Source organism: Lepidochelys kempii, chromosome 13 (assembly GCF_965140285.1).
Source record: "Lepidochelys kempii isolate rLepKem1 chromosome 13, rLepKem1.hap1, whole genome shotgun sequence".
NCBI lineage: Eukaryota > Metazoa > Chordata > Testudines > Cheloniidae > Lepidochelys > Lepidochelys kempii.
The window spans coordinates 37,638,966-37,650,631 of record NC_136392.1 but is presented as its reverse complement, the minus strand read 5'-3'; the positions used below and the strand labels follow the sequence as shown (position 1 = coordinate 37,650,631).

General features: G+C 62.8%; 1 protein-coding gene across 1 annotated transcript; it reads right to left on the bottom strand.

The window, feature by feature from the left end:
- Positions 1 to 236: 236 nt before the first annotated feature.
- NFATC4 (nuclear factor of activated T cells 4) lies at positions 237 to 11,284 on the bottom strand. Its single transcript, XM_073308585.2, has 10 exons — positions 11,017 to 11,284; positions 7,647 to 8,577; positions 6,573 to 6,735; positions 4,655 to 4,854; positions 3,720 to 3,892; positions 3,198 to 3,338; positions 2,864 to 2,919; positions 2,462 to 2,588; positions 1,606 to 2,151; positions 237 to 1,139 (listed from the first exon to the last, which is right to left on the bottom strand). Exons 1-10 carry the CDS (start codon positions 11,111 to 11,113, stop codon positions 1,072 to 1,074), a joined length of 2,502 nt encoding a protein of 833 aa, XP_073164686.1. The 5' UTR covers positions 11,114 to 11,284; the 3' UTR covers positions 237 to 1,071.
- Positions 11,285 to 11,666: the final 382 nt, after the last annotated feature.

The following is an 11,666-nucleotide window of genomic DNA, read 5'->3' as shown; positions in this document are numbered from 1 at the left end:
GGTGGGGGCGGGGAAGGGGCGGCTGTACTGTATAAGGGGCACTAGGGGGCAGCAGAGGGTGGGGGCGGGGAAGGGGCGGCTGTACTGTATAATGGCCACTAGGGGCAGTATTGTCACCCCACTCCACCTTCCATCCCCCTTCCCCCCTTTCCCTCTCCCTCCCATCCCCACTTGCCCAGCCTGTGCCTTTACTCCCGCCCCCTCCGAATCAGACACGCTTTTATTGTATTGAGCTGTTGTTTTTTTAATCAATTCATTTCATTACAAAACAAACCAAGATTCAAAGAAAAGGAGAAAAAATAAATGGTATAAAACTGGATATTATCACAGATACCCCTCTCCCCGTGCCCCCCAACAATACCACTGTAGTCATTAATGCCTTCCTGTCCCCATGGGGTGAGGGAGGGAAATTTAGGGAAGGGGCTTCCATGTGACACCATGGGGTGGAACCTCCTCCCCCACTCTATTGGAGAGTTACTTTACCCCATGGGGGGGGTGTGTGTGTTTCGTATACCCTGCAAAATCTGATGGCTCAAACTCCCCCCCACTTCCCCACCATTAGCTACATCTGCCCCCCACCCCCATTGCTGAATTGATGGGGCTGGGCTCACACAGAGGGGATAGGAATATCCCCTTCCCCTGGTTGGGTATTTTTGCCTGATAGGAAAATAGCTCCAGGAGGGAGGCGGAGAACGGGGGTGTTAGAGGCCAGGGGCCCCCTCACCCTGCATCTGGCATATGCTGTGAAGCCCAGATGGTAGGGGCATTTGGGGGAGGAGATCAGGGGGTAGGAGTGGGGACTTCAGAGTCATCCTTCCTGGATGTAGAAAGAAAGAGAACTAGGACAGGCGGTCAGAGAGCTAGGATGGATGGACGGAGCTGTGATCGACAGACAGAGAGCTTGGACAGACGGACAGAGAACTTGGATGGATGGATGATTGGAGGTGTGACTGATGGACATAGAGCTTGGACAGACAGACGGACGGACAGAGAGTTTGGACAGATGGATGAACAGAAATGAGATGGACAGAGCTTGGATAGGCCAGGAAGGACCCAGGAGCAGCCAGGGTCTCAGCTCCCTCTGCCCTCACAGAGCGGCTCCGGGAAGTCACTCAGGTCCCGGCCAATGATCTCGGTCACTAGGAGAAAAGAGAGGGGAAACCAGAGTGAGGGCCAGACAGACCCTGAGCCAGACAGACCCTCGCCCTGGGGCTGGATCAGAGCCAGTGCACCCTGGAGGGGAAAGGCCCCGTGTCCCATTCCCTAGCCCATGAGCCAGGCTGTCCCTCGCCCTGGGGTAGGATCGGGGCCAGCGCCCCATAGAGGGGAAAGACCCTGATTCCCATTCTACATCCTGTGATCAAGCCAGGGGAGGGATAGCTCAGTGGTTTGAGCATTGGCCTGCTAAACCCGGGGTTGTGAGTTCAATCGTTGAGGGGGCCATTTGGGATCAGGGCAAAAATTGGGGATTTGTCTTGCTCTGAGCAGGGGGTTGGACTAGATGACCTCCTGAGGTCCCTTCCAACCCTGGTATTCTATGATTCAGTCCCCTGCTTTAGAGCCGGGTGGGAGCCAGCGCCCCCTAGAGGGGAAAAGTCCCATTACCTTCCTCCAGCGTGATCCCCTGGACAGGCAGGCTGTCACGGAAAGCCGCCCGGTATCCGCTGCCCCTGGGTTTCTCCACCTCCTCAGTCTCCCCCGACTCTGGATCCCCCCAGTTGGGGGGCCCGGCTCCCTCTGACAGTGGTGGGGGGGTGAGCTGGGCAGAGGCTTGGAAGTGTGGGGGCCGGTAGCCCAACGGATGGAAGTGGGAGGGCACCGTCAGCCCAGCCCCCCCATACTGCTCCGTGTGTGGGTAGTGGTGGGAGGGATCAGTGGCCAGGCAGCGGTGATAAGGGGGTGTCAAAGGAAGCAGTGGGGGCCCATCAGGGTATGGGGAGGGGCTCCCAAAGGCCGCAGGGGAGGGAGAGTAGCCAGCCCTGTAGGGGGAGTCATCAGGGTAGCAGGGGAAGTGAGGGCGACTGGGAGAAATGTCCATGTCCCCAGGGCCCTTGGGGGGATAGGGGGGACTGCAAGGGGGCACCGGGGAGGAGGGGCCAGGGGGGAAGCTGCGGAGTGGGGAGGAGGGGGGTGGCTCCTCCTTGAAGATCACTGTGGGGACGGGGGGGGAGGGAAAGAGAGAGAGAGAGAGAGAGAGAGAGAGAGAGAGTCAGAGACTGCGGGGGGAGGGAACTGCCCCAAATCCTTCCCATCAAACAGCATCCCTCCCCTCTTCTCCTGCTCTCTCCCTCCCGCTCCTTGTCTATTTGCCATCTTTGCCCCTCCCCCCTCCCCCCACTAACCATGAGGCCAGGTGGGAATCACGCCCCCAATCGCTGCCTCCCCAACCTCTTCTCCTTCCTCCTCCCGCATCTCGTGCCCCTCTCCCCATTTACACGACTCCTCCCCCCACCCCACTCACCAGGCAGGTATTTAAAGGTCTGCGTTGGGCTCCGTTTCCGCCGCCCATTGGAGACGTAGAAATAGACTTGGACAGGCCGGGCCACCTGTGGGTTGCTGTATTCTGGGACTGTGAGGGTCAGCGTGGTCTGGAGGGGGGGGGGGAGAGGGAATTCGGGTGAGGGGGAGCATCAAAATTCCCTCATCCTGGGTGGGGCTGGAATTTGCAATCTGTTCCAGGAATCCAGATCCAGGGTCGATCCACTCCTGGATTTACTGCACCCCCACTCCACTCCCCCAGGGTCGATCCACTCCAGGATTTCCCCCATTCCCCACCCCGCTTCCACATGGGTGATCAGCTCCAGGACTTCCCCTGTCCCCCACCCTGTTCCCCCAGGGTGGATCCGCTCTGGGATTTTCTCACCTCGTTGCTCTTGAGCCGGTTGATACAGGCCTCCTCCTCCCATTGGAGCTTCCCATCTGAAAGGAGAGAGGTTATTGGAGAAGAGGCCATGGAGGAGTGGAGCAAGGGGGAAGGGAGGGGGGTAGGGAAGGTCCTGGGGGGATCTCTCCAAGTGCAGGGAGCGGAGGCATTGTAGGTCCAAGCGTCTCCTGGGCATAAGGGTGCACAGAAGGGACAGTGGAGAAGAGGGGATTGGGAGGGTACCAGTGGGGTGGGGGGAGGAATTGTGGCTCCCAGGGGGCTTCCCAAGTGCAGGGGGCAGGGAGGAGATGGTGGGGGTGGGGCTCACACTTACCGGGACCCCTCTCAATGAAGACGACCTTGGAGTCAGGCAGGAAGTTGGCGCCAGATAGCACCATCTCCTCGCCCCCACGCCCCGACCCCGTGCTGAGGCTGCATCTCTCCACCAGGGGGAGCTCCTGCGCCGAGCGCTGGGCTGGGGGCAGCAGAGGGTCAATGGTGAGTGCCCAGCCCCATGGACAGACACCCCCCACCCCACCCCGTGACCTCTAGTGGGGCCTGTAGTGGGCATGGACCGCATAGTCCTAGTTCGACCCACCACAGCCCCCAGCGGGGCCCATAGGTGGCACCAACCAATTGCCCGGGGCTGACCCACCATGGCCCCCAGTGGGGCCCATAGGTGGCACCAACCCCATAGCCCTGGGCTGACCCACCACAGCCCCCAGTGGGGCCCATAGGTGGCACCAACCCCATAGCCCTGGGCTGACCCACCACAGCCCCCAGTGGGGCCCATAGGCGGCACCAACCCCATAGCCCTGGGCTAGCCCACAGCACCCCTTGGCACCTGGGCACTCACAGCACTCGATGGGCACAGAGGCAGCTTGGATGGAGACGACTTTCCCATTGCCCTGGGGGACGTGGACCCTGAACACGAGCCGGACCCGGGTGTTCTTGCGCCCTATATCGGTCTCGCCCTTCCGCAGCTCGATGTCCGAGTTCCGCAGCTTCAGGATCCCCGCGCAATCAATGCTGGGGAAGGGAGGCAGGGTTAGGGGCCCCCCTGGAGTGTGGGGGGCAGGTCAGACCCTGGAATGGGGCCCTTGGTACCACTTCAGCCCCCGCCCTTGGGTCTGGAAAACCTAGAACCGGGTCCCTGAGTTGTTTGGATTGGCCTCTGGGGTGCAGGTCAACCAGGAGAGGGAGAAAACCCAGAGCTGGATCCCAGAGCTCCCTGGATTGGCCTCTGGGGTGCAGCTGCTGGATTCCCCACCCCACCCCCTGCCTCCCAGGACTGGACTCTGGGCCACAGCCTCTGGGGAAGGGAAAGACCTGGAAGTGGATCTCTGTGCCCATCCGAATGGGTTCTGCTGTGTAGCCCCTGTGGAGATAGGAAGATTGGGAGCAGGATCCCTTTATACCCTGGAATGATCTCTGGAGGCACCTCCCACGCCCTGGAGGACGAGAAGACCTGGGCCTGGATCTCTGCATCCCCTGGATTAGACTTTGGGATGCTGCCTCCCCTGGGAATGAGGGGAAGATCTCGAACCAGATCCCCTGCGTTCCTGCAGTGGACTCCTGGTCCAATCTTCCTGGGGCAGGGTGGGGTGGGGGACACCAGAATTGGACTCCTTTGCCATTGGCATGGATTCTGGGTGGAGTCTAGAAGTGGCACTGCCCTGGGATGGGGAAAAAAAATCCAGAAGCGGATCTCTGCTCCTTGTGGAATGGACTCTGGGTGGCACCGCCCTGGGATGGGGAGAAAATCTTGAAGCAGCTCCCCAGGGAACTCACTTGGCCGCCATGTTGTTCTCGGGCAGCAGGGACATCTCCAGCACCTTGGTGCTGCTGAGGATGGTCTCGTAGCTGGCGGTGGCCACCATCTTGCCGGTGATGCGGTGCACCTGGTAGAAGGCATGAGGCCGCAGGTTGCGCTCATCGGCTGTGCCGATGAACATCTGCAGGGTCAGTGGCTTCTCGTCATAGCCCAGGAGCTTGCCAGGAGGGAGGGGGAGAAGGGGAAGGACAGTCAGGAATCAGGGGCCCGATCTGCTCAGCCTGTGATCCACCAGCCAGGATTTCCCAAGGAGAAGTATGGGAGGGTGACATGAAAATCCTGGCCTGGATCCGTCCATGCAGAATAGAGAGGGGGGCTGGGGAAACCTGGACTGGATTAACCCCCCAGGGAATGGGGAGAGAGGGTGGGGGAAACACACACCAGGTGCCCCCTCCATGGGGAATAGGGAAGGAGTCTGGGGGAACCCAGACCGGATTCCTTTTGCTGTCGAGACAGGGATTTGGCTTTCCTGCCAAGGACCATGCCTGGACTGGATCCCAGGCAAATGCCCCCACCCCATGACTCAGTTTCCCACCCCTGAGGGAGCTTGGGTTCTCTCAGAGCCCCATCGTGTGCCTCGTCCCCCCCACAGCTCTCGGAGTCTGGACACCAGCCCAGCCAGGGTGGGGCGACGCCAGCGGTTTGGTGGTCTCCCCCAGGGCGGGCCCAGCTGTTTCCAATCAGCAGACGGGATGCACAGCTGGACTCGATTTGGGTTGGAACAGAAACAAGGGGGGAAAATCCTTTCCCCCCCAGACCTGGGTGAAATGGAATGTTCGGGGGGGGGGGGGGGGAAGGACTCATGGGGCAAGCTCCCCTGCACGAGTCCGAGATGGGAGGTGCTAACTGGGGTGAGGTTCCAGGATACAGGGGATCTCCCTTGCCTCCAGCCCCCAACACCCCCTCCACTCCCCTACCACCCTACCTCCTTCAGCCCCCACCCCTAAAGCCCCCCCACAAAACCACTCCCCTCCCCCCAACACCCCCTCCACTCCCCTACCACCCTACCTCCTCCAGCCCCCACCCCTAAAGCCCCCCCACAAAACCACTCCCCTCCAACTTCTTCAAACCCCAGAGCCCCTCCTCTAAAAACCCTTCCCTTCCATCCCCAGAGCCGCTCCCCCACACGCCCCCACCCTCAACCCCTCCATCCTCCCCAACCCCTCCCCCACACTCTGTTTCTCTTTTGCATACTCTGCCTTTCACAAATTAAGACTGATCTTTGTGGGTGTAGGTGTGGGTGCGCGCGCACACCTGCTGCCCCCTGCTGGAAGGGCTGAGCCCTGCAGGGTGTGAGTGTGTGTCTGTGTACCCACACACGCATGCGCGGCCTGTCCCTGGTCTGGAGCGTGGGAAAGGGCACCCTTGCATGTGCACTCCCACCCCACCCCCGCAGCTCCAGCCGGCAGGCTGGGGGGGAGGGCGGCCTGCAATGAGAGGGGGATGTGACCCCCTCCAGCTCTCCCCGCCCCTGCAGATCCACTGTCACACAGAGCCCCTCACAAGCAGGCCGGTCTGGTGGGACCCAGCCGGAGCAGAGCCAGGACAGTGAAGGAGCGGAGCAGAAGGAAACGAAAAGGCGAAGGGCGCAGAGCAAGCGGAGAAGGGTGCTAGTGGCCGAGGAGGCCGCTGTCCCCACCCATCCTGTCTCTGTCACCCCCATCCTGCTCCCCCCATCCCTGGGACCCACCTGCCATGGAACCCATTGCTCCGTAACCACCCACGCCACCATCCATAGTCATGAGAAACTTGGGGTCCCAGCTTGGGGGATCCAATCCCTGTCACCCCCCACCCCAGCCCAGGGGCCACTGGGGACGCCTGGAGATGGGGCTAATGGGGTGAAATCCAGGGATGCCTCCAAGGAAGCTCAGGTACCTTCACCACAGGGTGACCTCCTGGGGCGGCCTTCACGGCACCCCGGCTGCCCTCGGTCTCGTAATGGGCCCGGTGGTGGGTCCGGGGCTGGACTTCGATCTTCAGCTCGTATTGTTCATACTGGCTGGGCAGGGGCCAGTCTAAGGGAGGCAGAGCGGATGACCTAGGGCAGAGAAGAAGACAGGTGTCCTGGATGGCACCTTGGCCTCTAGGAGGCGCCGTGCTGCAGGAAGTGTGTGTGGTGGGGGGCTCAGCAGGGGGCCTCTGCCCTGGCCATCAGTGCTGGCACTAGGGGGCGCTGTGCCACAGAGAATAGGGGTTGGGGCTCCCCCCCATTAAGTGCTGGCCCCAGTGCTGCAGGGGCTCAATAAGGGGGTGCGCTCCCCTCACTGTCAATGCTGGCCCCAATGCAGCGCTAGGGGGTGCCGTGTTGCTAGGGGTGGGGCAGGGGACATTGCACTGCAAAGAATAGGGTTGGGGACTCAGTAGGGGGCACCCTCCTCTCACTGCCAGGGCGAGGGGGCGGGCTGTGTTGTAGGGGCGGGGGGTAGGTCTAGGGTGGCTCAGCAGGGGACATTGTGCTGCAGGGAATGAGGCCGGGGGCTCCGTAGCGGGCGCTCTCCCCTCCCCGCACAGTGCGAGGGGGTGCTATGCCACAGGGGCTCCCTAGGGGGCGCTCCCTACGCAGCCCAGGCTGCAGCATCCTGGGGTTTACCTTAAGAGGGAAGGTGCGGTGCCGCCAGGAGCCGTGTTTACGGCAGCTGCCACCGGGCGTGCTGAGCCGGGCTCTGGGATCTATAACAGGAGACATGGGCCCGTCTGCCGCGGGGCCAGCTTGACAGCTTGTTATTATACAATGGAACCGCTGCCAGCCGCAGCTGCAGCCCAGGGAGCAGCTGGCAAAATGGGACTGGCTGGCGCAGCGGGGTGGGGAATGGGGCCTTTCCCCTGTAGGGGGCGCCGGCTGGGATCCTGCCTGAGGGTGGGGACTGGCTGGGGCAGGCGAGTGGGGCCTTTCTCCTCTAGGGGGCACTGGCCGCACTGCAGTGGGCGGGGTCCTTTAGTAGCTGGTACCTGAAGATGGGGCTGTGGCCCCCGATCCTGGCCTTGGACCAGCCCAGTGGGGAGGGCACGGCCAGATAGTCCATCCCTTCCTTGCGGGCCGCCCCAAACCCCCCGTCGTCACCATTGCAGCATCCCTCCTCCTTCCGCGTCAGCGCCACCGTCTGCTCAGTGGAGGTCTTGCGGGCCTTCTGCGGGATGCTCTCAGCTGGGGGGTGCTGCCCAGTAGCCTCGTAGGGCGGCCCCTCCCCACCTGCCCCCTCTGCCCCCTCCCCGCCCCCCTCGTCGCCCAGGCTGCCGCGGCGGGAGAGGCAGGGCGAGGCCGAGGAGTGGGTCTCCGAGCTGGAGTAGCGCCGCTTGCCGCAGGGCGAGGCCGGGCGGGGTGCCAGGGCCACCCAGCCATCCTCAGCCCCCCGCCCGGCAGGGTACAGGCCCCAGGGCTCCTCCAGCCCGGCCCAGGGCTTGGGCGAGCCACAGGGGGAGCTGAGGGCAAAGCGGGCAGCAGCTTCGTTCAGCTCCCGCTCCACGTCGTCACCGCCTGCCCCGTCATCGTCCGAGAAGAAGCTCCAGGGGGAGGCGCTGCCACTGCTGGCGGGGCTGGGGGTGAAGAAGCCGGAGGCCGGTGGGGCCTCCCGGTAGCTGCCGTGGGCTTCCAGGGGCAGGTAGTCGCGTGGGGAGCAGTCCCACTCGGCGCTGGGCGAAATGGTGGTGATCTGGATGCTGGGGCACTCCAGGACGCGGGCGTCAGCCCCCAGGCGCACCCACCGCGCCGGCTGGCTCTCGAAGGTGTCATCCCGTGCCGGGCGGGGCGGGGGGGAGTGCATGCCGGCCCGGGGGCCCCCGACCAGGCGGGGCGGGCAGGGGATGCCCAGGGGGGAGGCATAGGCCGGTGGGTCACCCAAGGCCAGGGTGCAACACGGAGGGAGGTCTTCAGCATCAAGGTCTGTGGGGGGAGAGAGGAGGAGAGATGGACAGGGATGGTGGCAGGGCTCCTCCTGTCCACCAGGGGGCAGCAGACACACACACAGCAGGGCTAATCCTCTCCACCAGGGGGCAGCAGACACACACACAGCAGGGCTCATCCTCTCCACCAGGGGGCAGCAGGGACACGCAAACAGCAGGGCTCATCCTCTCCACCAGGGGGCAGCAGGGACGCGCACAAAGCAGGGCTCATCCTCTCCACCAGGGGGGCAGCAGACACACACACAGCAGGGCTCATCCTCTCCACCAGGGGGCAGCAGACACACACACACAGCAGGGCTCATCCTCTCCACCAGGGGGGCAGCAGACACACACACAGCAGGGCTCATCCTCTCCACCAGGGGGCAGCAGACACACACACACAGCAGGGCTCATCCTCTCCACCAGGGGGGCAGCAGGGACGCGCAAACAGCAGGGCTCATCCTCTCCACCAGGGGGGCAGCAGGGACGCACACACGGCAGGGCTCATCCTCTCCACCAGGGGGGCAGCAGGGACACACACACAGCAGGGCTCATCCTCTCCACCAGGGGGCAGCAGACACACACACACAGCAGGGCTCATCCTCTCCACCAGGGGGGCAGCAGGGACGCGCAAACAGCAGGGCTCATCCTCTCCACCAGGGGGGCAGCAGGGACGCACACACGGCAGGGCTCATCCTCTCCACCAGGGGGGCAGCAGGGACACACACACAGCAGGGCTCATCCTCTCCACCAGGGGGCAGCAGGGACACACACACAGCAGTAGTAAATTGTTCTCTCTCTCTCTAACACACCCACACAAACCAGCAGTAGTAGGCTGGGGTCTGTCTCTCTCTCTCTCTCCAGTAGAGGGCAGCAGCAACATAGTTTATCACACCACAAAAGCCCTAGCGCAGCGGCAGTGACCCCTGTTCCCCCCTTGACAAGGCTGCACCCTGGAGGACGCCAGGTTCCCGTCCGGCCCAGGGCCGTGGCATTTCCATGGGGCCCCAGACAAGAGGGCCAGGAATCTTGCGGGCAGAAACGTCTGTGCTGAAAACCACCGGCAGGAAAGCCGCCTTCCCACGAAAACACAAAGAGTTGGAGAGACACAAAGCAACGTGATCTCAACCCAATTGCCAGCTCCGACACACACCTGCTTCTCATTTAAGGCCCCATCTCTGCCCCTTTCCTCGGGTGGGCCCTTGGCCGGGGGAGGGGTTCTGGGGCTGTGATGTCAGACACCTTCGCCCCAGCCATGTGTCCAGCAACACGGGAACCCCAAGAGCCCTGAGGCTGGGCTGCCTGGGACCTCCCCTGCACCCACAGCGCCCCCTGCTGGGGCTGGAGTAGCTAGGAGCTCCCCCCCAAAGCCAGCCCTCCTGCCCCACTCCCCACAGCGCCCCCTGCTGGGGCTGGAGTAGCTAGGAGCTCCCCCCCAAAGCCAGCCCTCCTGCCCCACTCCCCACAGCGCCCCCTGCTGGGGCTGGAGTAGCTAGGAGCTCCCCCCCAAAGCCAGCCCTCCTGCCCCGCTCCCCACAGTGCCCCCTGCTGGGACTGGAGTAGCCAGGAGCCCCTCCCACTCCTCACATCACTCCCTGCTGGAAGGGGCTGGGGTCAGGGGGCTGCAGACCCCCCCCCCCAATGATCGGGGTCTGGAAACTTGATAAACTGGGCACCAGCTCTGGGACCTGAGACTCTCCCCCACCCTGTGGAGTGGGGCAGCCTGGCCTGGGATGGGAGGGGGCCGACACATGAACCCAATTAAAGGCGCACTCGCCTCCACTGGCAAGGCCTGGGTCGCCATGGGAACGTGGGGCACAGGGCCAGGAATGGGGGCGGGGGGAGTACGAGTCTGAGGGCGCTAGTTAAAACTGTGTGTCAGACAGACGGATGGCGGGGCAGGACACACAGACAGACCACCATGTTCCTCACAGCCTGGGGGGATCTGTGTGTGTGTATGTTGCAGGACAGGGTTGGAGAGCATGGGACCTGATGGACAGACACCCGAGGGAATTCTCTTCCCACCCCCCATGGCTGGGCTGTTCCGGGGCTGCGAGCTTCCCCAGAGCAGTGCCCCAGCTGGATGGGACGTGCATGGGGGGGGGGGTACTCTGGGGCTGCAAGCTTCCCCAGAGCAGTGCCCTGGCAGAACGGTCCGGGGCTGGGGCCGGCAGAGAGGCCACCCGTAGCCCTTGCCAGGCTCTTAGCATCCATCCCAGGGAGCTGCTCTTCCCATAACGTGAGAAACCAGAAGGGGTGTGTGTGTGTGTGTGTGTGTGTGTAAACCGAGCCCCCCCCTCCCCCTCATCCTTAATAGGACAAAACTTTCCATGCTCTTCCAGCCAGGGAAGAGCAGAAATCCTGCTGGCCCTTTAATACTCTCTCCCAGCCCACGCTGGCCCTTTAAGAGCAGCCCCCCCCCAAACCCCACATCCCTCACCTTCCAGAGACACCCCCATTCCCGGGGGGTCCTTCTCCTCTTCTCCAAAGATCAGCTTGAATTCCAGATCCTCATCTTCGCAGCTGGCCGCCCCCATGGGAGAGGCTGGGTCGACTGGGGGGAGGGGAGCGTCCCCCAATAGGGTGGGATATATGGGAGGTCCTAGGGGGCGCCCCAATAAACCTTCACCCCCTTATTCCACCGGGGGGGGCAAGATCTTCCTTCTCTCCCTTCTTCCCTCGCCTCAATTTTCGACCTTTATTATAACGTCCCCAAAAAAAAAAAAGTTGTCCCAAACTTTTCCCCAAGCCCCGCCCACATTCCCCCCTCCAAGCCCCGCCCCCCACTCCCGCCTTCCTGTGATTGGTCCCAGCCCCGCCCCCTCAGCCTGTCATATTTAAGGCCTCGCCCACAAACCTATTAAAGCTGGAAAAATAATAAATCCATTCCTGTCGTCCCTCCACCCCGTCTCCCTCCGGATGGAACAACCCGCCCCGTGCCGATTGGATGGCTGCCCGCGGAGCCCCGCCCTCCCCAGTAGAATGCATTTGGGTCGGGTCTCCCCCATCTGGAGATTTAAAGAGACAGAGTCTGATTTTGAAAAGGGAAGGAGAAGCCAAGTGCGATGGAAACCTTTCCCCTCTAGGGGG